The sequence below is a fragment of the Buteo buteo genome, chromosome Z (assembly GCF_964188355.1).
Source record: "Buteo buteo chromosome Z, bButBut1.hap1.1, whole genome shotgun sequence".
Classification (NCBI taxonomy): domain Eukaryota; kingdom Metazoa; phylum Chordata; class Aves; order Accipitriformes; family Accipitridae; genus Buteo; species Buteo buteo.
The window spans coordinates 35812673-35838155 of NC_134204.1; the positions used below are offsets into that span (position 1 = coordinate 35812673).

At 40.0% G+C, this 25483-nt stretch overlaps 1 protein-coding gene across 13 annotated transcripts in view; it reads right to left on the bottom strand.

The window, feature by feature from the left end:
• The window catches only part of NFIB (nuclear factor I B), a 177430-nt gene that overhangs the window by 70398 nt on the left and 81549 nt on the right, over positions 1–25483 (bottom strand). For all 13 annotated transcript variants that reach the window (XM_075020667.1, XM_075020672.1, XM_075020671.1 and 10 more), the window contains exon 3: positions 4575–4628. In XM_075020667.1, coding sequence (XP_074876768.1) covers positions 4575–4628 — 54 coding nt within the window. The remainder of the gene's footprint in view (positions 1–4574; positions 4629–25483) is intronic.

The window sequence follows — 25483 nt, forward strand, 5'->3', positions numbered from 1 at the left end:
GTTCCCAGAATAAAATTTCTGGTGAAAATAGAAGGGGAAAACCAATTCCAGAGCAGTGGGGCTGGGGCCGAGGATTCACATACCTATGCCTCATTCAGATTAAGGATCTTATCACTAGATGAATTCCCTGACAATGTATCATGTGTTACTGTGGAAGAAAGAAGGGAAACAGTGGGGAGGAATGAAAGGCGGAGAGACAGTTTCTCAATATCTCTGTCTAAAAGTGTGTTACCTGTATAAATAATGTAATATTCATCAGCGCACAGGCTCAAACCTGAGTCATCTGCATTCCTCATTCAGCTCTGACTGATGTTACAGAGGTTGCAAAATTCATATGAAAACATTCCTTGGACCAGCTGAAGTGGAGTAAATTCTATCAGGAAAAAAAAACTAGCAGGAGCAACTTGCTAGGAAACATAGCTCTAATAACCTCTGAAGTCAACTGCTTGGATAAAAGCAAAAATCTGAACACACTTGTCCTCCCTCACCAACGAGGTTCATAACTGTCTATGTCAGGATGGTTAGGTTTCCTTTGCACCTTTTGAAAAATTATCTTTTGTACTCCCCAATGCTGGACAAGAATTGCTGTGAAATTTTGAAGGGACCTGTACAAGAAGAGACCATTCTCCTCCCAGCTCCATCCAGAAGAAAAAATATGAAGAACTAGTAGAAACTGGTATCCACTCTTTCAGGTTTCCCGTTCTCTTGGTTCCTCAAATTGTATTCAACTGTCTATCCTATCTTATTGCCATATCAAGATAACATTTTACTCTATCAGTATTGCTATTTCTTTCTCTTATTTAGCAGCTTAAAAAGACTGTGTTCATAGATTTGAGCAACATGACAACAACTGGACACAGCAGTATTAACACTGCCAAGCAGCAACTTCACACCAATGGCAGATAGCAAGTAACCTTATTAATGTCAAACATTTGTGGCCAGCAGGCAGTAAGTAATGGAAAGAAAAATAAAGCAGAACAAAACACAGAAAATCCTCTACTAGAAGAACTGCCTAGTAAGGATTGTATCACTAGAGACCAAATTGTTATAGCTGGTGTCAATATCATTACCTTACTAGTAGTTCTAGGTGTTTTTCTCTTTTTACTCACCTTCATAATGTTCTTATGCCTATCAGATGAACTTACTGACAGATCACTCCCTCTGTCATCAGTACATATCCTCCCACACCTTTACAGGTATTTCGAGACACACAAGTTAAGAAAGGCTCATTTTTCAGATTTTCTTAAGCTATATAAAAGACCTATGGTACTTGCAGGGAGCAAATAATACAGCATTACACTGAATTGCCACATTAGGTCTCCTTCAACAGCCTCTGTTCAGCAGATGCCCAGTAGAATAGTAAGAAGCAGGGTAGGCCTAAAGGACTTGGGGTTTGGGGTTTTTTTTTGACTGATAGTGTCCAAGGCTCCAAGTATTTTCAGTTTTAAAACTTATTAATCTAGGTGTGCCTCTATCTGTTTAGTCATCCTCGATGCATCCGTGGACAAGTCCATTTTCTCTTTGAAACCATGTAAACGTTTAATAGTTAGCACCATGCTAGCCTAACATAAACTTTTAGATCCCAGGAACTTAATGACTGATGCAGACAACAGCAGTGTTCAAACTTTTCTCTCAGTTTAGCTCAGTTCAGCTCAGCTCATCTATCTGTCTGGAACCTACTTAACAATCCCTGCGGAGAAGTGATCTTTACAACCCAGCTCTCAGAAAAGCAAGTTTCATTCTTTAGAAATATACCAGATGAAAGTTATTGAAAAATAAAACTTAGAGGAGGGTATCGCTGGATCTTGCTAAAAAAGCTACATACCTCTTTCACCACAAGCTACATCATCTTAATACTGTATTATGCTATCAAAGGATTCAGTGTATTTTTAGGAACGTATTGTAAAGAATTCCAGCAAGTGCTCTTAATGTTCTTTTCTTTGGCAAGTGACATTACCCTCCCTCCATGGTTAGGACAGCAAATTACCAGACACCCTAAAGAATGCAACAGTCTAGCCAAACCTAGAAAAACCCACTTTTAACACCAGCAAGCTCGCCAACTACCACTCAGTTTCCAAGCTCCTCTTCCTTGGCAATGTCTTTGTGAAGGTAGTGGCATCCAAAAGCTAACAGCACCTATCCCTGGCTCCCTGACATACAGGCATCAGACCAAAACATGATAGAAGAACAAACCCTCCTGGCATTGCCATTCCATGTGCTCCTGGCCTGAGACCAAAAACAAACCTCAGAGTGGATATCCTCTGGGGCTCTGACAAAAGTGACTGCCTGGTTCTAATAAGACTCATGTGAAGTTTAATAAGAAAGAACAGGACAGCAGTCCTTTCCCCAGACAAGCTGAACATAGTGCAACTCCCTCAAATTCTCCTGCACAGCCTCAGAAGTCCTGGGAGTCTCACAAACCTCAACACTTTCTCCCTGCCAGTTTAACCCCAAGACAGTATCACACAGGGAAGCTGAATGATGCTAGAAGTTCATGTATCCTCAAATAGACAGATGATATTCAATTATGCCTCTGTCTCTGCTTAAATGAAGGGTTTCAAGAGAAGCAAGGCACAGCTTCCATTTTCTGTCCCCACTTGGCAGCAGATAAAGGAATAATACTGCCAGCAGTGACTCCAAAGGATGAGAAAGGGTTATGCTCAAATTTCAAGCAGAAAGTTTCATGATGAGACCAGCAACAGATTTCTCTGCCCTCTCTCTCCCTCTACATGCTGGGACACTGGAGTTTGTCAAACATTGGGGCATCTGGTCTTGCCACACAGGGCTGCCAAAGGAAAGTCTATATAGTTATCTGCTGCCCTCCAAGATTACTCCTTGCTGGAGTAGCCTGGGGTTGAGACTGAGGGTTGGTGAGCCTGGACTCACTAGAGGATGTGATCCTCACCAGTGAAATACGAACATCTGCCTTTCTACTCCAAATGCTAAATGGTACTTTAAAAACAGAATTTTAAAACATTGAAGGTAAGCTTCCAGACCCTGCCTTCAGCTTCCCAAACCCAGAGGCTACAAAGGATCCTTCAAAATGATGAGGGCTAATGCATTTGGATTTTCTTGCACTCACAAACAAACATTCTGAAACAAAAATAAATGCCCTACAGCTAAATGCTTCAAGTTTTACAAAACTGTGATTATCTGTGAGGAAATTTTTCAGGCTTATTTTAGGTGTAAATTTGCTGGTTTGGGTTTTTAAACCACCATCCTACATAATATGTGTCATGTATTTAATAGAGAAATAAAAGCCTGCTCATAACATCCCACACAGTTTGGAGAGAAACAGCATCAAGTCTCCAGCCAAAAGTGATTTCAAGCTTGCATCATCCCTTGGAAAAAAAAAAAAAAAAATCACTTGAAGAAGAGATTAGCATGTTATTTGACTTGTTCTGCCCTCAAATCTCCAAAAATTACCTGCCATCTTCCAGTGCATGTTTCTTGATTTTATATTACAGGAATATGGCTTTTTGTATAACGATCTATGATGGTTCTCCCACTTTTCAGTACTCACATGCAACACACATGACATATTCCACCACATGTAGAGAATACTTTGATTATATGCATAGTACAAAACTGTACAGCCAGAATGCGGGCTGTTTTCCCTGGTATTTGGACAGATCCAGAAAATATTCACATATATGTAACAGCCCAGCATCACACAATTACTTCTTGGTTGGCCTGTGGTTCATTTTGCATTTAGAAAAAGAGCAAACTGAGTTAGTTGCAGCTTATTTCAGATAGACATTTCTTCTGAGAGCCAAAATGAGAAGATACAGCATGACGGTGGTGGCAGGCATCACCCCATGCTCATTAAGAAGTGACAGTATGTCTGTCACACTTATTTGTCTTACCCCAATAAAATTCATAAAACAAAAAAGATTTACAACATTTACTAGCACAGCCCAATTGATTAGAAGGATAACTCCATGAAAATACAAATAACCTTTGGTCAAAACAGTGTGGAATGGCAAAGTCTGGGTTTGATTTTCTCTTGAATTTTTATTTTTAGAGAATCCTTGAAAGGACACTCACATCTCTCAAAAAAAAAATTCCAAATGTCACCAGCTTGACCCATTAACAACATGTTAAAATACTGGTCTGAGTTGATATTAAAAATATAAAAAATGAACATATTTGCATTTTATAATGCATGTATAAAATAAAAATAAAGAAGCTGGTAGCTCAGTTCAGTGACTTTAGAGGTAGGTCAATTGTGTTTTGTCTGAGATAAAAGAATAATTGTAGCATTTGAAGACTTTTATAAAAATAGAGTTATTTGGGATCTTGTCTCCTTACTCCTCTGCCTATTCTCACTTACAAAATTCTAAAAACTATGAACTGAAAGAAAATTTCCTTATATTAAATGAATGTTGATGAAACTACAGTTGAGGCATTGCCAGTTTAAAAGAACTAAAATAATCACAGCTTGTCCTGATTATATGTACTTACCAGTGCAAAATAAGTTGCTGACCAATTATGCTCTCTTAACTCTACTCTTAACAGTAGTATCTTTGTTCTCAAACAATGTTAGATGCACATGTTCTGGAACTTATATTTACCTGGTGGATTCTTGGCAGGATCATTGTGGCTTGGACTTCCTGGCTGTCCAGAATCTACAAAGAAATGAAAGAAATGTTTTACTAATTTGTTTTTTAACCTTTTAATACCCTTCTCCAGTATTAAACTAATACCTAACTTTGCTCTTTAAAGGTCACTTCCCTGACTTTCTTCATGAAGGCATTATTGAACAAACACACTACATGTAACACTTTTTATGCAGAAGCAGAAACATTGTGAAAGATTCAATGATCCTAATAAGAGGAACTCATAGATCACTGAATAAGGACAAGAGAGTCATTCAGGTAAATACTCAAGTTGTAAACACATCTACAAGGGTACCTTTTCATTGTCTTTCCCTCCATTCCCCAAATATAATATTGCATAATCAGCAAAGCAGAGGTAGTTTCTTCTCAGGGAATGACCAGAAAGACACACTGGATCAGGCAACTAATGGCATTTTCAGTGATGAGTCCTGTTTCTTTACCCTTTCCTTAAAGCACAAAGGCCTATGCTGCTTCCACAAACTTGGGACTGCACTGAAGACACAACTGTCCATTTTAATACAATATAGGATTTGTATTCCTAGTCTGTGAGAATTGCTGTTGTGAAATGAAGATTATGTAACATAAAAACTAACAAAACCCAAACCCTGTAGGCTTCAAAGAGTGTTCTTTTCATGATACATGCACCTAATGAATCTGGAGGAGAATGCAATTTGATGTTAACACACGCAATAATAAATTATAACCTTATTCATAAAAGCAGTTGCTTCTGAAACTATCTACTTTTTGCTGTATTCCCACACCAATAATATAATAAAACCCTGCTCCACTGCAAGAGATTGTTACTAACAAAGACATGACAGATGCTCTTGTATGCAAAAAGAATAAGAAATTAGATGAAGCACAACCAATTGTTCTGTATGTAGGTATCTGAAATGGAGCAGGTTTATAGTCTGAATAAAAATATCCATTTTTTTAAATGTAGCAGTGCTTGTTAGTAGCATAGGACTGCCAAACAATTGCATCATAACACTACAGAAATTGCTACTGCCAAATCGACCCCAGTGGGAAGTCAGAGTTCTTGAATGTGTTGCTGCTTACAGGGTCCAAATTAAAGAAAAAAAAAATAGAAAAGGAGAAAAGTACATATCAACAAATACTTGTCCTTCAATTGTCATCACTGCTTCCTTAAGCCAACGTAGCCCTCAACCTAGAACAAAAGATTCCCTCCACCTGCTACAGGAAGTTCACTGAAATCTGTTACCACCTGTTACATAGCTTAGCAAACACGGCTTGACACACGTCTCTCAAGCAGTTTAACACAAGTTTGATTCTACAGAAGATATTATCTGAGATGGAAATCCATTTCACAGTTCAAGTTCTACTGAATTCATCAGAGGCAGTTGTCACAGAAGACAAGCATCTGGGGATCTACCAGAGTACTGGAAAACCAAGGCATATCTGAAACCCAGCTCCAATGATATTAAAAACACAACTAAATTTTACAATACTGAATGAAATCACTCTTGTGCACAATAAAATACACATTGGATAGCGAATTTCACATAAAATTTCCTCTATCTTCTTCAACCCTGGGTAAGAAGAATGAAGGGCAGGCCTCCCAGTCAGATTCTGCACATCCCATGGTTTGGGCACTTGGGCACTCTTGAGAGTCCCACTGTACAGCACAATATGTAGCCATTCAGTATGCCTGTTTCTTTTCATGATAAGATACAGCATAGCCCTTTAAAAAATCAAATCAAGTTAATTTGAAAACTCAATCAGCTACAAGAAATGCTAAAAATCTGATGCTTCTCTACATATGAACCTTTATATGGACAAATGTCCTTTTTCCTATGTTGCAATGGGAAGGTTTGCCCTGCAGGGGGTGAACTTTAATATTCTTCTAAAAGGCATTCTCTGCTTCTGCAAACCATACATATTATTATTTAAATTAAGATTATCAAAGAGGATTAATTTTACACAGCAATGGTCAGAGTGTAAAACTACTGCAGACGTGTGGCTAAATGAAGCGTCAATTTGGTAGCAGATGCACCTAACAAAGCTTGGACAGTGTAGCTCGAGGAACACAGAGATTTGCATCTGGGTTAATGACGCCTACCAGAAAATAGCCTTGAAGTCTTCTCCTGTTAAAATTCACTAAAAAGATGCACAAAGTGAAGAATATTTTTAGCTCTTGCACAGCAATTTGCCTTTACTCCTATTTCTCATTGTCAACACGGCCACTTTCTGGATGCAGGATTTAAAGATTGATGGTAGTTTAAACAATTCTTTTTCATATTATAGTAAGGTAAACTCAGCAAAGAATTTTCCAGTTATAGGGATAAGCAGCTGGCTAGTTATTATAATTTGCCAGTCAGTCTTAGCTTTGGTTTATGTTAACTACTTATCAATCATGATTTTTACAGCTTGATTCTCACACAGTGTTTTGAGAAGTAGATGCTACTAACATAGTCACCAGCGGGGTCTCAATGATCTTGAGAAAGCAAAGAATTATTGTAAGATGAATATGAGAAGAACTTATTTAACCCTTCACTTAAAGCAGCTGAGAAAGTAAAGAATTGTATTCTGTATGAGAGTATCAACTGGTTTGGTTTTGGCTGGGATGGAGTTAATTTTCTTCATAGTAGCTAGTATGGGGCTGGTTTGGATTTGTGCTGAAAACAGGGTTGATAATGCCAAGATGTTTTCCTTACTGCTGAGCAGCGCTTACACAGAGTCAAGGCCTTTTCTGCTTCTCACCCCACCCCACCAGCGAGGAGGATGGGGGTGCACATGACGTTGGGAGGGGACACAGCTGGGACGGCTGATCCCAACTGACCAAAGGGATATTCCACACCATATGACGTCATGCTCAGCATATAAAATGTCGGAAGAATAAGGAACGGGGAGACATTAGGAGTGATGGCGTTTGTCTTCCCAAGTAACCATTATGTGTGATGGAGCCCTGCTTTCCTGGAGATGGCTGAACACCTGCCTGCTGATGGGAAGTGGTGAATGAATTCCTGGGTTTGCTTTGTTTGCGTGTGTGCAGCTTTTGCTTTACCTATTAAACTGTCTTTATCTCAACTCACGAGTTTTTTCACTTTTACCCCTCCAATTCTCTTCCCCATCCCACCATGGGGCAATGAGCAAGCAGCTGTGTGGTGCTTAGTTGCCAGCTGGGGTTAAACCATGACATCAACCTGTGTAACTCTGCACTTAAAGCACACAGAAGCATCTCATTTTCAGGATGAAAGACAGAGACCTGAGATGGTCTGTGACAATCCAATTCTCTTACGAGTATCAGTAATTGTAAAGCACTCTCCTGATCAGATTGGATGCAAATAGCCTTGCAAAAAACAAGAGAACCATGATCATTGTAGGAATAAATTATATGAATAACTTAATTTATAAGCAGAACATTGAATGAAAAGAGACATTGAAGCAATACTCTTCTACAAGAGGGAGCAAGAGGCATTTTTGGAAAGCCACAGAAACTAAGAAAGCAAAAGACATGTTAAGACACTTTAAATCTTTCTTTGTCCTCATCTGCACAAGATCATTAATCAACAGCATGAGGCTTGGGTTTAAAAATATCAGGCTTTTCTTCCAGTGTGATGGAGAAAGACATAAACCAGACTCATTGTCTGTCTAGCTGGCTTTACATTCAATTTTCCCACCAAATAATTCTGTGCACATTCAAAAAAAAAAAAAACTTCCTAAGCTAGAAGTTGTAAGCAAAGCTATACAGCTAGTACTAAATAAAACCTCATCATGTAAATGTGATTAAAGTGAAATTTTCAACATTGTCATTTAGGTAGCTCCCAACTGTAACTTCCCTTAGTTTATTTTTTTCTTTGTTTTTTTGTTTGTTGTTGTTGTTTGTCTGGTTTTTAAACCTCCTTCTCAAATTTACTGTCAATGTGCTTTTCTTGAAAAAAATTCTTCCACACAGACCTCAGAAGTACTTATCCTTATTTCCTACAGAGCAAAAGCTGACTCACACATACCATTTCCACAAAACGGCTTTCACATGCAGCTCACAACTACGGTGAGCGTATCTTCTGCTCTGCTCTTCTTCGTGCTGACTGCTCCAACAGTCAGCAGCTGATGCCTTGGTAAGTTATTGCCCCATGGATGAACAGTTTATATGAGAATGGTTCAAGCCAACCTTTACTCTTATCTGGTAGATATTCATGTAACCTTGATACACTTTATGTATACTTTATCATGATTCAGCATGGCTGCCACCAGGACATTCAAACTCTTTCTCTTAAATTACTTTTTCTTTTAGAAGACAGTAAGAAAGGATGTCAAGAAGCTGCTATATTTTATGCTGAATTGTTTCCCACGTTTTCATTTCTAGGGGTCAATCCTAATGAGTATCTGTGAGTGCAGGCAACTCTCACTGCAGCCAGGGTTAAGTAAAGCTAACTGTTGGGGCCTGCTGCTGGTGAGAAAAAAACATCCATTTCCACTGCCATGCACTAGGAGAGAGGTTCTACCATGATACATCACTCTTGGCTTCATAAGGCAGAAGGAAAAAGAAAAGTTGATGGTTTGCCACCCAGTGAGGCACAAGATGCTCTCTCCCTTTGCACCACCTTGTCTTCAACAAGCAGCAGGAAGGACATACATCCCAGCAAAGCCAAGAAAGTCACACTGCTGTTCACCAGCTTCCTGAGGGATTTTTAGTATTGCTCACCTCAGTAGTCTAATCTTTCATTTTTCAGCAGGTAAAGAGAGGATACTGTCTTTAAAAAGTAAGTTACACTATACATCTCTTATGCCCCATAATGTACAAGGAATTTTACTTTTAAGACTTTCTGCATTAGCATAGCACTGAAGGCCTGGAAAACAAATAGAGGCAGAATCTGTAAAAAGAAAAAATACTTTCTTGAGTCACATCTTAGAAATAAGCAGCTTCTCCACAGGTGTCATACTAATCAAATAAACCTCCTCAGAGGTTTCAATGATCACATTTCACTTTTCATTTGCCACAGGCTAGGAGACAGCCTTTGCACTCAGTTAATCTCAGCTGACAGACACTGATTTAATCATTCACCAGCATGTAAATACACCCTTGTTCTTTGATAGTCCATGATTTGGGTATGGGGGACGATAAAGGACCAAAGAGATGTAGCATCATGTATGTATCAGTTTGATGCTGTTCGTGCCTTCACATTATCTATATGGCATCTGACTTGACAACTGGCAGAGTCACTACCATGAACAAGAATCACAACTACCTCCTAGACTGTCATCCTTCAAGATTACATTGCCACCTGACAACACAAACTTGAGGCGAATGTTTGTACCCTGAAAATCACAGGAACATAGGACACTCCAGTCTGGCAGGGAGCTGGGGAGGTCTCCAGTCCCAGCCCCCACCCAGGGAAGGCTCAGTCGTGGGATCAAACTTGGCTGCTCAGGGCTTTACAAAGTCAGGGCATGAAACCCCCTCAAGGATGGAGACAGACCAACCTCCCTGGGCCCCAGCTCCACTGCTGGGCTGTCCGCATGGGGAAAAGACTTTCCAAATCAACTCTTCATCTTTCAAAGACTTTCAGGACAACATCATGGTAGGAAAGCATCCATGGCAACAAAAAAGCAAGATATTTCCATCTCCTCCAAAACAAATAACGTGATCAGCAAAAATCCATAAAGCAAATAAATAAACAATTTCATCTGTGTGCTTTAACTCATCACCATTAATTATTATTTTCCTAATTTTACTACACACTTACCTTCTACTACCTACATTATTTTACCTTGACAAAGCAACTGATTGGATTGATAAACTTCCCAAATACTTCTAACAATTTCATTTTGCAAAAGCAATGCCCTTCATTGTATACCATTTCCATATCTGATGACCCTGAATTATTGTACAATTTTATGAGCATTATTCACACCAACTCTAGTGACACAACAGTTTGTTTACGGTAAAAACAAGTTGCAAGTGTTTTATTTTGTTAAGTATCTGCTGAAATGATGCTATAAACATGGAAATGCCACCCTCATTTTCATAAGTTTGTTAACTTCAGGTGGGATTTATTTTTCATATTTTCATAGACCACTACATTTAATGGAAATACTTACCCTGAAAATTTTGGCTAACTGATTTCGTATGATGAAATGCTCACCCCCACTACTTTCTTTGCTAGAGAACAAGTCTTATGAGGAGTGGCTGAGGTAACCGGGGTTGTTTAGTCTGGAGAAAAGGAGGCATGAGGAGAGGCCTTATAGCTTTCTATTACTACCTGAAAGGAGGTTGTAGTGAGGTGGGTGTCAGTCTCTTCTCCCAAGTAACAAGTGATAGGACAAAAGGGCATGGCCTCCAGTTGCACCAAGGGAGGTTTAGATTGGATATTAGGAAAAATTTCTTCACTGAAAGGGTTATCAAGCATTGGGACAGGCTCCTCAGGGAAGTGGTTGAGTCACCATCGCTGGAGGTATTTAAAAGATGCATAGATGTGGCGCTTAGAGGCATGGTTTAGTGGTAGACCTGGCAGTGTTAGGTTTACAGTTGGACACAACGATCTTATGGGTCTTTTCCAACCCAAATGATTCTATGATTCTATATCCCTGAAGATATATGGTATGAACCACAGTTCACACCAGGAGGAAGCAGCATCTCAAAAAACAAGTAGGGCTTCACCGTGAGAAAGACATGTTTGCAGGACAAAGCCTCATATCTTTTCCCAACAGCATATACTCTGTTAGCAATATGCGTTCCTGACATGCAGACTGAAACCCTCCACAACATAGAAGCAGTGATTTCTTTTAAAAATGTCATTCTGCTACCCTTATTCTTCAAGGAGTTCCTCTGTGTTCACAAAGACTGCTCTCTAGTACGATATTGCACTGGATAAGTATACGAGGCGATAGCCCTACAAGTTTTAATGTGCTTGGTATTCATACAGCTGGTGGTAAATGAGCAGTGTAGAGATCTGAAGTTAGACATTCAGATGCAGTTCATGGGGCAGTGGCATCACCTCCCAGACAACACTGGGACAACACAAACCCCGCTGGCCATGCAAGGTGGGATTGCTTGTTGCTCACCTTGCAGAGGCTCTGTGGCATCCTCCAGTTTTCCGAAGACATATCATTAGCTTTGATCTGTTTTCAGACCTGGTTTCCACAAATTTAAGTAAGCGTACCCAAGAAATCTGTGGGCAAAGGCTCTTAGGCTGACACAGAAATAGCAGTCCTGGTTGCTATTGATAGGAGGTGTATCCAAATCTCAAGAAGGCGTCAGTGCAAACTCCATTTTGGCAAGTAATCCCCACCGCTTTCTGCTTGCTTCATTAGTTTGCACCCAGGAGGCACCCAAGGGACCTCTTGGGAGACCAGAGCAGTGGTGGGAGCTACTCTGAAGGCTGGATGTGCTGTTCCTATGAGGGCAGGCTTCATCAGCACCCACGCGCCACACCAGGAGCCATGAGGCACCATAACCATGACCTCTGCTCTTTACCTTGAAAGGGTGCTGCCGTCTGACCTTCACCTACCTGAAAAAGGCAGCCGGGAACAGAGGTGACTGCCGGCCCCAGAAAGCTCAGGTATCTGCCCGTGCTCCCACTGGCTCAGGCAGGTAACCCAGGTTTTAGCCCAAGCAGGCCTGTCATCTCACAAAAGCCTCCAGGGCTCAGGCACGGAGGTGATTCCTCTGGGAGACAGCCGGCCCAGCAGGCAGAAGTCGGGCCCTGTTTCCATCTCGGTTTGAACCTGTTTGCTCTGGAGCAGGGGGACACGGCACGAGCTCCTCGGTCATCGGCCGACCCCTCTGACCGCGCTCCCCCGCGCCCTCCCGCAACAGACAGGTTCGCCCGCCACCGGCGCGACCGGGAGAAACCCCGCGCCGTCCAGCCAAGGGCCCCTCCGTCCCCCTGAGAAGGGCTTCCCGGCCCCCGCGGCGGGGGTCTGCCGCTGGGGCGGCACCACCACCCTCGGGCTGGTCGGGGCGACCCCACCGCCCCGGCGCCCGCCCGCCACCTGGCCTGGCAGCGAGGCGGCGCGTGATGGTCCGGGGCGTCGGAGCCACGCGGGTCATGGCGGGCTCCCCGCTTCGCCTCCCCTTTTATCAGCATCTCAGACCTGCCGCTGCCAAGTCACCCGACCGGCCGTTGTTGAGACTGTTAACTTTTCTTCAGAGTGTTTTAATTAGGTAAATAAAAAATGGTAATTAAATCAGCATTACGTAATGTGTTTCTGATTTGTAATCTTATTTAAACTAATTAACTGACTCAGCCCTTGTTTAGTTTTTAAACTGCCCTAGTTAAGAAGCGGAGCTCTGGGAGTAAATCCAGTTTTTTTTATACAGTTGAAAAAAATTCAAGGACCTAGAAGCACTTACTAGAACCAAAATAGCAATAAGCATAGTCAGCTTTTTAGCTTTATGTCCCATGCACAGATTTATCTTTTTAATTTAAATTCCCTTATCTGTTTATGTAAAATAAATCACAACACCTATTTATTCAGCATATTCCTTATACAACTTATAAAGACCATATGTTGCTCATTTTGAAAACTGAACAACTTTTGCCAGCTGTGTTATAAGGTACGTTGTTCATGGAACATATACACATCATGTATATATGTACGCGCACACGAGCGTGCATGCGCACACGTGCGCGCGTGCGCACACACACATTTTTAAGCTAAGAAAAGGGTTATATCTTTTCATGGATTGAAACAAATGCTTCCAATACTTCAGAATATTAGCTGAGCTCTTTTTTGACATGTACGTTAAGAAGAGATTTACATAGGTAGCCTTCCACATGTGGATGAATGTGAAAGAATGAAGTTGCTTTCCAAAACTTGCTGGATTCAGTAGGAAAGGATGAGATATGAATGCTTAATTTTATCCATTTGGAAGATACTGTGGATACTAGCTATAGTCAGAAACATTCAGAAGTTGTTCTTGGAAACTAAGAAACCTTTTACATTAAGGTATGTATCATAAAAGGCTTTTATTACGGATTCTTCAGAAAATGAAAAGCAAATGGTAGAACACAATGAAAGGCTTACTTGGGTGTTTAGAGAAGAAAGAAATTATATTCATTATATTAATGAAAAAGTTCATATCTGCATGTAAAGAACAGGAATTTGCTCGCATATACCTTCAGCCAATTAATAAACCGGCCACTTCATTATGTTGTGAAAGACAAAGGTTGACCCTCATCTTCATGCAATGTATATTACTAAGAACTTCTACGTGGATCCTGGTTTCCAGGAAGTCAACATGAAACTTACCACTGACTCCCACGCAGTCAGGATTTCATTTTCTGTTGCATTTTAGGGCAGTAAAGTAAAAAGAGTTCAGGGTGATAAAATACACATTTCTACTACATAAGGCAATATTTTTAGGCACAGGATAATGGTGACATGACTATGAAAAAATAAGTTTTTTTCAATATGGGTCTCAGCTAAAGGTTGTTAAAATCAATGGAAAGTTGCTTCAGTGAGTTTTGGATTAGCCAATTCATGGTAAATTACAGTTTAAAAGTACAAAAGAAAGCACAGCTCAACAAATACTGTAGCATAGGACTGCCATTTCTCTTCAAAGTCCATTGCATCCTCCACTAAAACATATAGTAATAAAAGCTGGATTCGTCAGCCTTTCAGAAAGTAACAATCATATGTAGTTCATCAGTCTAAAACATCACCTGACAAAGAACCCACAAGAAGTTTACGAATGTTAGCAGAGGCTCATGAGGCCTCTCTATTAATCTGTAGACAGAGATCTCCTAAAAAGCTAAGCATGCCACCACACTATATGCTAACTGGGGGAAATAAACAGCAGTTAAAATAAAATGCTGGGGGTTTACATATCATGGAAACTCCAAAATTAGACTAGAGCACTGCAGTGTTTAGTATTTCTTCAAGCCAGCTAAGAACAGCATGGGGTAATACCTCTGCCAGTAAGCATAACTGTGTTTAGGAGCCCAAAACAAAATTAATGTTTTCTCTGAAACAGGAGGGAAAAGGCTTAACGATTTGACAACCTGAGCATCATTGTAGTGTTTCTAAATACTATAATATTTACCAAAGGGTCTCCTAATTTTGATCTATGATGCACAATGCTACCACAACTATGTTTTCATTTCAATTAATTTCAACTTTATGACTGGTGGTAAAACACGACCTTTAGCATAACAAATACGGAATACACCAAGAAAAGACCCCAAAAGGGTGATGGTTTGCATTTGGCTGCTTGGTTGGTTTAGGTTTTTTCCAACTGCTGCCTATACACTGATCAGTATTTCTTATCTTGAGATTGCCAGTTGATGCTATGTGCAATTTCTAAACACTGGGATATTAATTTACATCTATCAGAGATGGGGCATAAGGAATGGCCTTAAGTCACGTATTTTTTATTATAGATCATGTTTATGAGAGCAGCATCTCAAATGGCAGTATATACACATAATTTGTAGGCTATGTTACTGTATTCTTTATAAAGTGGACTTAATTCCATCTGCTATAACCTAGAAGTTCATAGACAAAATACACACCACTTTGCCTGTCCATATTCCCACAGACTAACAGTGACAAAAGAAAGATTAAATCTATCAGTGGGAACTAAGTAGGTAATGTACAAGCACCGGCTGACAAAAATCACCCTACCTCTTCATACCAGTGGTTCACAAACTTGACTGGAATTGCATGTTTATTTTCCAGCATATGCAAGTTGGTAATAAATAAACAATGAGAAGAGATCATGCATTGAGTACTGAAGCAACAGTGATCAAAAAAATATTTCTGACCAACACATTGATTTTGTGTCTACTTTGACCTTTTACAAAGAAATAATTAGAGAAAAATTAGAAGTACTTAATCCTATGATATGCCACAGGAGTACTTAAATGTGGAACTGACTAACACATAGAAATGTATGACTAACCCAGCTTTCGGTTTTGGCAGGGATGTTCTGCAAAAAAATTCAAGGATTTTTTTTTTTTAAAGCCCAAAAAAGAAAAAAAAGTTTCCTGGTTTAAACCTTGACTTTCAAATTTTAAACAAAGTAATTTTAAGGAACATTTTTCCCACAGACTCCCTATCTCCCTATTAGCAATAGTACTGCTGTTGCAGTCATACTGGTCAAAAGTTATTAAAAAAATATTAAGTCCTATCTGACCATGTTCATTTGCACCTTCCCAAGGTAATTATGTCATTTTGTGGCTAATATTGCAGAGAAGCATCTGTTTTGTAATTCTGTAAGTTTCACTGTATATTACACATCAGCATATCCCTCACTTCTGCTAATTTGTAATGTATTCGCATCATCTATGTAGGTGAAATTCCCTGGCATAGGTACAATACCAACTGCAGTTCTGCAACCAAGATTTTAAAATATGCTTGCTGGTTCAGTATACAGTAGAGGCTACTTTTGCTCTTTGTATTTCAATTATTTTCTAAAGCTGGCATACGTTCTTGTAGTACCTAAGGGTATTATATACTTGGGAAAAGGATACTACTTTTTATCTAAAAAAACATATGTATGGATTCAAATTCCAAGGTTTTTATTTTTATTGCTTACTACTTTTTTTGGTTTGCATGAGTAAAAATTGAGTGTTAATTAAGTTTAAAAAAAAAACACACCCAAAAACCAAATCCAAACTAACTCAAAATTCTTACTGCACCTGGTAACTTGCCAGTGCCTTGAACCTTATTTAACTATCCAGAGTTTCTAAGCCTTATTTTCTTACTGCTGTTCCACCACAGCAGGACCTTGAGAAATTTATCAAGTCTGATTTGGTCTGCAGCTATAAAAAAAGTCTTTGGAGATAAAAAACCTTGTACAAGTTTACTGAAAATACAACAGAAACTCAAGTTTCAGTTTGTGGCAGAGGGCAAAATGGGTTGCACCACCCAACAGCTCCAAGACATGAAGCCAGAATGAGTAACCTTATACATTCAATACAGCTACTATAACTACAGGAATTACATTCTTATTAAAGGACCTTTTTTACTTAAAAAATAACTTTCTGCTGGCTAAAGATATAAGATAACGTTTAATCCAAACAGTCCTTTCCATTTTAATAAGTTTGTATATTCATGGATCTGTGCATGTGTGTGTGTGTGTGCTGAAATTATAAATGCATAAGGCTTCAGGGTTATCTTACTTACAGACCAATGTTTGTAGGGGTTTTGTAGAGTGGTAACTCTAATGAGTTAAACATGTTAACTCTCTTGTGCATTAATGAAAGAACAGGAATAAATGTGAACAGCACCTTCACAACAGCATTCCTTACAGAAATATTTCAGATTTTTCTAAAAACTTTATAGCAAAAAATAGCAACTTAATATTTACACTGTCCTTTTTCCAGGAACAATACTAATCATTTTCTCCCTTGTGCACCACATAGCAGGTTCAAGATTCCGTTCAGTATCTTCTTATGTGTATTAGAGCACTTTGACAGCTCTGCGCTGTATTTTTCCTGGACAAGTGGGCTAAACTCACCTGACCTGAAGGAGTTAGATGAGACAGAGTGCACAACGCAAGAGTTCAGGTGTATGCATCGTAATTACTGCAGACCCTTTTATGACTGATTTCAAGCAGATGACAATACGTTCATGGAAACCTGTGAACTTCTCAGATTTTGTCTCTCCTTCCTCCCTTCTACCTGTCCCTCCCTGCCCTCCACAAATACACACACACCTTGTGCACTTCTGAAAAAAATCTTACAGCTCCCTTTCTAGCCCAACTTTCTTTGTGACTGCTGACAACACTTCAGAGCAGTGTGAAGTCAATCTCTCTGTGCTACTTGAGCAACTTAACGTGAATTTGGAAAAGCACACAAAGCCAAGACTAGGACTTCATTCAGATCAGCCTATCTTTCAGTAGTTCAGGTTTCCATGCAGTTGCTAAAAATTTGCATTGACATGCAAATGAGACCAGCTGGCTAGTTAGACAATAAACTTTACCCTTATGAACAGTTATAGCAAGCAAATCTCCAAAGCCCCCAAATGCTTTCATGTTTTCAAGTAGTTTTCCAGGAGGTGCTGTACATCTGAATTACAAACAGTATCCCTTTAATGCCTACACTAAAAGTGAAACACAAACAACAATAGAGCCTTTTCAGGACAGCAATATGATATCAGTAACAGCAAGAACATGAGAAAATCCAATTCTCTCATGAAATTCACCTTGGCCTAGGGCTGTGTTTCTCCACCCAGTGGGTGTGACTGACAGGCAAGCGTTGCACAGGGCCCACTAGTCACACCTCACACTTGCAGAAAACAAACCAAGAAAACCAACACCAAAAAAACCCAAAAACTGATCCCAGGGTGCAGCAAAGTTAAAAAGCCTGCTCATCAGCCTGCCCCAAGCTCTTCCCAAACCCTCTCCAACCTGAAGCTGTTCCACAGCTCAATGTATGCTTTTCACGTGATGCTCTCCTGTTCACTGACACCAACGCACTTCCACAGGCGGGAGCAGAACAGGGGTGTGTGACCTGCTCGCAGCAGAGCGAGGCAACGTCACGGCTGGCAACACAGAGCTCCACCAGCAGCAAAGCAGCCACCGGCAACCAAGAATATGCCAGCACATTTTGTGGCCAATTTTTCCAAAGTCATTCTGGCATTAGCCTTCCTACATACACAATTGTTCAAAATTAAGTTTGTGTAACAAAGTTAAAATATGCTCCATATCAAGCCAGTTTGTCTGCTATAGGTTTAAAGCCCTATGTCCCCCCAGGAAACACTAGCATTACTTTATGGCCCCTTTCTTCTATTTTAATCAAATGAACAATCAAATTATTTCCATATGCATAGCTATTGATAACAGCATGATGTAAGTATTCAGGAGATGGAAACAGCACATGAAGACAGATTGCCCTGACAATAAGAATAAAACTAAAGCTTTATACATAGTTTAGTCTACAGGTTACCACAGTTTGTTAGGCAGTATGTGTATGTATATAGGAGACAGCCCAGAAAACATGAATCTAGGAAGACTGTCAAGCTTGCAAGCCTACACTGTTTCCCATACACAAGTTGGCTCAGTCACAGCAAGTTTGGGTATCTTTGCACAGCTCTCACCTATACCATTTCAAACTATATGCCACAGCCTAACATTAAGTTCATGTAGATTATAGGCAATCACATGAGGATCTCTGAGTAAAGGCATATGTCAGCACCAAAATGATAGCTGCCTTCCTAAATTTACTAGCATAAGTCCCTTTTAATAATCAGCAGAAGCAAAAAAAATGTAACCAGTGTGTTGCAGCATTTAAAAAAAAAAGACTAGGCTAAACATACATAATAAAAATCACATTAGGAAATAATATTTATTAAATAATGAAGCATTAAATAGAAGTGCAGTGATTATGGGGCAGAACAAGGCAAATTCTCTGGACCGTATCCTTCCAGGAGATTAATAGGGGAGAACCACAGTAAATTGACATACCTGGATTATGTGTTAAAAAATACTTTTTCCTATGTTTCCATACTTCATTCATGTATTCTCGCAGACTGCTGAAATACGTTCTCTCGACTCATGACCAAGACTGGAATGGTTTAAATCTTTAGAAAGCCAAGATAAATTCTTAGCCCAAATAACAAACTCCTTACTGTCTTGAAATCTGTAAAAATTACATTTGTGCCTCTTAGGAAAGACCATCTCCTTCTTACAGGGATCACAGACTGATTTTAACAACCTGTACAGCCTGAAGACCCTTGGATCAGATGACTACCTATGTTCAGTCCCTGCTAACAACAAATTCAAGGTTGAGTGCCTGCAAGGGACAACATTTAAAACAATTTTGCTCCTATTCACACGTAAGCATACCCACAATCCTTCCTTCTGCAGGGCAGCTTTGTCAATTTTAAGGTCGCAAAATAAACAGCAGCGATCAAGATCATCTTGCTGATTTCAGGCATTCCCAGGAGAAAGCTTCCTGAAATACCCCACAAAATCAAGCTCTGTGAAAACTCTGCAGTGACGTCTCACTTTCAGGTACCTGAGAAAATTACTATCCCCACCCTGGCACTGAAGAACATCCAAAACATTCACCAACAAAGAAACGAAGCTGCAGGACTACTCAACTCCTTCACCGTTACTAATGCTCTTTGCTTAGGGGGCGAGTATAGTTAGCAGTGTGTAAATCACAACCCAGCAAAGCACAGCTGGAAGGACAGCGACAGACAACCCACCTTTCAGCATAGACAAATAATAGTAATAATTGCCATCCACAGTTACAGAGGATTCTTCTGTTGTGTTACTAATAGCAGAGGGCATACATGTGAGTAAATTACTCCCTGGTATGCAATGAATTCAGAATATGTGGCTTTGTGTGTATGTAGTTAGAAGTGGTTGTCCACAAGCAATATTTGACTCTAGGAAGCGCACTGTTACTCCATTAATTACATTGGCAGCTCTTTTACCAAGGTCTAGGTCTATAATTAACTTTAGGAATAATACTGTGTATGAAATTGTTAAAGATTTACTATAAGATAACTTGCAACCACCTGTATGAATGAACAAAACAACCAACAACAAATTCTTTTCCATACCTTCTCTTTGCAATCTCTCTCTACCTTCCTCCTGCCACTACCATATGCCTAGGAATATTCCTCAACGCTGCCACCTTCCTAGTGTCCAGGAAAATACTTGTAGTTAAACAAACTAAAACCACTAAGAACTGTACAGGTTTCTTGCTCAATTGAGTAAGAGACAGACAATCAAATGCTGCTTATTATGAAGGAGCTTATTGCTGAAAGGATCTTTCTTCTCTCGCTTGTTGCTGTTACTTTAAAGAAACACCCTCTCTTTAAAGGTGTGCAAGATAGGGGAGAGGCCGAGCAGATGATGAATAAAGTGAATAGTCTCTTTTGAAGACTGAAATACGAAGCTGTGCTTTGCAACCTGGGCTTTGATGAATCATCTGAACAGAAGGCTTTCCCTACAAACACGCAATTTTACAACTCATGGCCAACAGTCATGCTGCATTTATGCCTACTATTATCAGCCTTAATGTTTAGTCAAAAACCAGGAGATTAAAGCATTAGGTTAATATCATAGTCATGATAAGAAACATTACAGAAATAGAAGTGGTAGTTGTATTTTTCCTGCTTCAGCTTCACAAGGTGGAGAAAAGCTGAATAAAAATCAGTGAACAAATTTCATCTGGGGGAAAAATGTACAACACTGTTCAGTTCAGGAGGTTTCCAATTTATGTTGGTGAAGTTTAGGTTCTGAACAGATATTTACTTATTATTAGAACTTCCCAGTTATAAATATTACCTTAAGCTTAATTTTCTTAGTAGTTACAACAGGGTCACAGATATTAACATAGCTGCAGATCCAACTGCAAAATGTAGTACCAGATTCCAAAGGAACTTGACTGCCAAATAGGGTAAAACTGCAGGAGTAAGCAAAAACAAACTGGGTGGGTGAGGGGAGAGGGATAAATCCACAAAACCAAAAAAGGTTGTTATATACCATTAGCACCTCACATTTCACTGAGCTTTACTCAGAATTCCTCTTAAAATGTTCAGCGTTCACTCCCTTTGAGAGCAGTCTGCAAAACTGTAATCCATACACTCCTATTGCCAAAAATTTCTCTGTATTCCTGTTTCAGCTATGTGCTGTGTACTTTCCATTTAGCTGAATACAGAAGAATAGAAAGAAAATACAAATGTTGGCATAGGTGATTTCAAGCCTTAGTTGTTTGACCTTTTTGTATGAGCTTTTGGCATCTGTGACTTGGCAGGCAGAGTGCAGGCCAAGCCAGGACAAAGAGGAAGACAGGAAGCAGAAAGCTGGCCATGTCTCCTTGGCAGTCAGTATTGCAACAGGGTGAAAAACCACATCGTTGCCAAACCAGAAACAGTGGGGGAAGCCCAGATAGTTGGCAAGTCACATACGGCTGTATTGTACATCCTAAACACTGAATGCCTGATAAACTTAAGTGCTATGCCAGAGCCTAATCTATTTAAACTGTCTTCTGCTGTACAGGGGAGTACTTCATTTGTCCTTTTTTTATGTGTTTCCTAAAGAACTGACACAGCATTGTTACTACCATCTCAGGGCTGGCAGGTTAAAAGCTTGATGCTATATCAGTATGAGCTTTCAGCTTCCTAAAAAATCCTCTAAGATAAGGCCAGAGCAGGGGATCCCCACCACACACACTCATTTTCTGTCCCCAACCCCCACTCATGGGCATCCAAGCTTTCAAGCACCCCCAGGATGCGCAGTGCACAGCCAATTGCACCAAACTGCATTTACCTCTTTGAAAATATTATTTTAATTCTTGCCACATTGGTTGAGCAGGAATACTTAACTTCAAGCGTTTACCCAAACATTATTTAAACATCCAGCTTCAAACCTGTGATCTGGGATAAAAGAAGGTCTTTGGGTAAAGGTGGCTGTCGACCACACCTTCATCCTCCCAAACCCCTGAATGGAGGGATGCTGTTTCAGGCTTTGCTGTGGGTACAGTTCCCACTCCAGGTGCAGATGGAAGTAGGTCAGTTCCAGCAATAAGCTCTGCAGATTGCTGCAGGCTGGCTGGGGCAGTGCAGCAGTGGTGCTTGTGGCCACAAAGGCAGAGGTGGGAAACCCCAGGACATTGGCACCACCAGTGGTGTGGTATGGATGTTTCCTCCATCAGTTACTCAAGGCTTCTTGCACTTAGAGCGGACCACGAATTTCGAAGGGGACGTGGCAGAGCATGGTACCTGTTGCTCCTCTCCCCAGGAAGGCCTGGCTCCCGGCTGGACCTGGAGATTGGCTTACATATAGGAGACCCTCAGCAGCTTCACAGGGACTCTGCTCTCCCAGAGTGGTACAAAACAGCCTTGCCCCAAACCCAGCTGTTTAGGAGGCTTATTGATAGACAAAACACAAAAGCTGTTTCCTTTCTAAATATCACCCATGCTCCTGTAAAGCCTTGGGAAGGGAGGGGGGGATTGCAATTTATACAGATCTTTATTTACCAATTATTCATTAAAATCAGTGTTGTTGAAGGTGACTGATAATCTCGTTATAGTTGTAGAATGCATTTCTCACTTCTGCCTTTCAGATCTTTCATTCCTGTGGCCAGGCTTTTACTATCTTGACAAGCCATTTTATTTTACGGAACACCAATGAATTACAAAGCATCATTTTTTAAAATGCTGATTCTGCCTACGGGCTGTGATCAACATTCTCACAGATTTTGGTAGCCAAATAAAGGAGAGAATAAGGATCTCGCACATGAGGTCCTTTGCCACCAAACTGAATTTTTATTGCTGATGAAATAGCCAAAGTCTATTAAAAAGTTTCATTTTACTCCTAAAAGCACTCTTTCTCTGCTGCACTTACACTCTAATCACAGGAACAATGCTGAATAACTGTGCTCCTAATTAAGGGAACAACACATAAGGAAAACAGCTAGATAATTCCAATTTATCAGCACAATTGATTTATTGATTGATTGGTAGAAAGAGTAAGGAGACAATCAATTAAAAGCAATTACCACTTCCTACAACAGGAGTCTAAGAAAATGTCTTGTGATCACAAGGTACAAAAGTTATTCTGAATTCCTGGAATAATCAATTGTGTGGGATCCCATCCACAAAATATATTCCCTCCCTCTTTATAACGCAACAGGTTACAGAAACAGAATTATCTTTATAACTGGACCCTAGTTTATGTTGTTAATGCTTTGACATCTGCTTTTGCTGACTTTCTTCAATTATCTTTTTAATATATCTCTGTATATCGCTTTAGTGCTTACTAACCTAATCACATTTATTTGATGTCTACTCTAAAAAAGTAAAACTACTTTTTAAAAAACAGCATTTAAGATTAATTCACTTCAATGGAAATTAGGAATGGGCAAATCAATTGGAAGAAGCTCTTGTTTTTCTGATGGCCTTTCACTCACATTTAGGATCAAACTTTCTCTAATTCATTAAAAACTGAAGTAGCTAATTCCACTCGCTTGCTTTTGGGCCATAACATGCCCATTTACAAACTTACTGGTAAACTATGCCTTCAGTGATGTTCACAAACATTGTCACTTTTATCTACCTCCATATCGTTCCTTCCCTGGCTTGAAGTTTAAAGCAAAACCCCTTCACCCAGCCCTCAATAAGTTCCTGCACATCAGCTGAAAAACACACGTGAAGACACTTTGGTGCCCTTCACCAGTCATCAGCCTGCCTCACACCACCACCTCCTGGCCCCACACACATGAAAACCAAAGCTGAATGCTCTGTGGGGCAGAGACCATCATCTAGACTGCTGTAGGACAACCAACAGCCTTTCTTCTGCTGCTGCTACTGCATAATTATCGACAACAATGAGTGGCTTGGCCTGGAAATACAAATGCCAAAATGAAAGCAGACAAGATAGCAGTTTCTTGGATGCTAGTCCAAGTTTCATGAGTAAAGAAGTCTCAACACACTTTCAAAAAAAATACAATCTTTCCTAGACCTCAGCTTATCCAAACTGAACTGATCCTTTGAATCCTAAAGTCTGTCATTCCTTGAGAACATGCTAATCTAGTTCTGTGACTGTGCTAACTCTGTTTTGCCTAGACCCTGAATACGGAGCCCTCCATACCAGGGACGGTCCCTCTGACACAGTGCGATCCTTCACAGGAGTGGGGAGCTCCTGACTGTGAGGAAGGACTCAGCATTTTGGCCTTTCAAAGACAAACTGGAGCTTTTCATTCCCACAAAATGCAAAAAGAATTAGAGAGAGTTACTTTAATGTATCTGATAGTGAATAGAAAGATATTATCTGATCTGTATTCTTATATTATTAAACATTAACCAGTTTCACAAAGTCAATTAACTCATCTCATTATAAAATACTGTAACCTCCAGCATTTTGAAGTTTGCAGGAAAGGATCTTTGGCTGCTTTTGCCGTCTAAGGCTGAATAATGCTTGTGATTGGAAATTATTTTTCTTTTACTCTATAAGAACAATTACCACAGCTATCACACAATTATTGCAATTATATTCATAAGAACTGCTGTTCAGAGCTGTTCTCTGTAGCACCATTCTGCAACACCAGGAACATTTGTCTTTTCTAATGATCACCAGCACAAATGTCCTTTTGTAGCTCTTTAAGTGATTTCATTTCTTTCTATTAATATCCTGTTACTTGCTTTGGGAGAAACCAAAGGAGACAGGCCCCAATTAATATATGCTTTTAAAGCAAAGGCTTTTAGTGAAGCCAGAGCTAAGGCATTTTAAAACAGGAATTGACACTTCCCTTTATGACAGCCTAACATTTTCAATGTGCCTTGCTAAATGGATAGAAAGCCCCCAAAATACTTCAAATCTGTGTTTCATAAACTGTACTCTAAGAGAAGTAGCAATAAAGTTTATTGCAGACCTAAAGTATCTGCATAAACCCCGTTAATTGAAAAGTGGGTGGAGAAGGCTGCCAAATTAAATGTTTACATTAGCACAGCTGTATTGTAAAAACATTCTGCCCCCTGTGCTTTGTAATTATAAGATATTTCTGGACTGTGTATCTCTGCAAAGTTTATCTCTACTGCCAAGAGTGTTTTGGCACAGAGTGCCTGCAATTTTTGGCAGCCAGAGAGCTCTCAGCGCAGGCAGTATCTAAAATGGCTGCCAAACAGTTATCCTGAAATGTCGTCGACCTAGTGTCGTCCTGTGTGAAGGGCAAAAGCCAAAGCTGGTTTTAAAACCTTTTGATTGTTTTAAATGAGGCAAGGAGCTGGGTTTCCAGACAAGCACAGGACCTGGCACCACAGGTTAGTCCCACCAGGCTCACCAGAACACCATGCACAGTGGCGGGTGGGAAGGCATATGGACTGCTCTGAGTATCCCATAACTGGGAAAAAAGGGGGGATGAGGGGTCTCCTGAAGGGAGGCTTAATTTTATTGTTTTAAATTATGCATAAACTGCCATACAATTCCCCTGTGCCAGGAG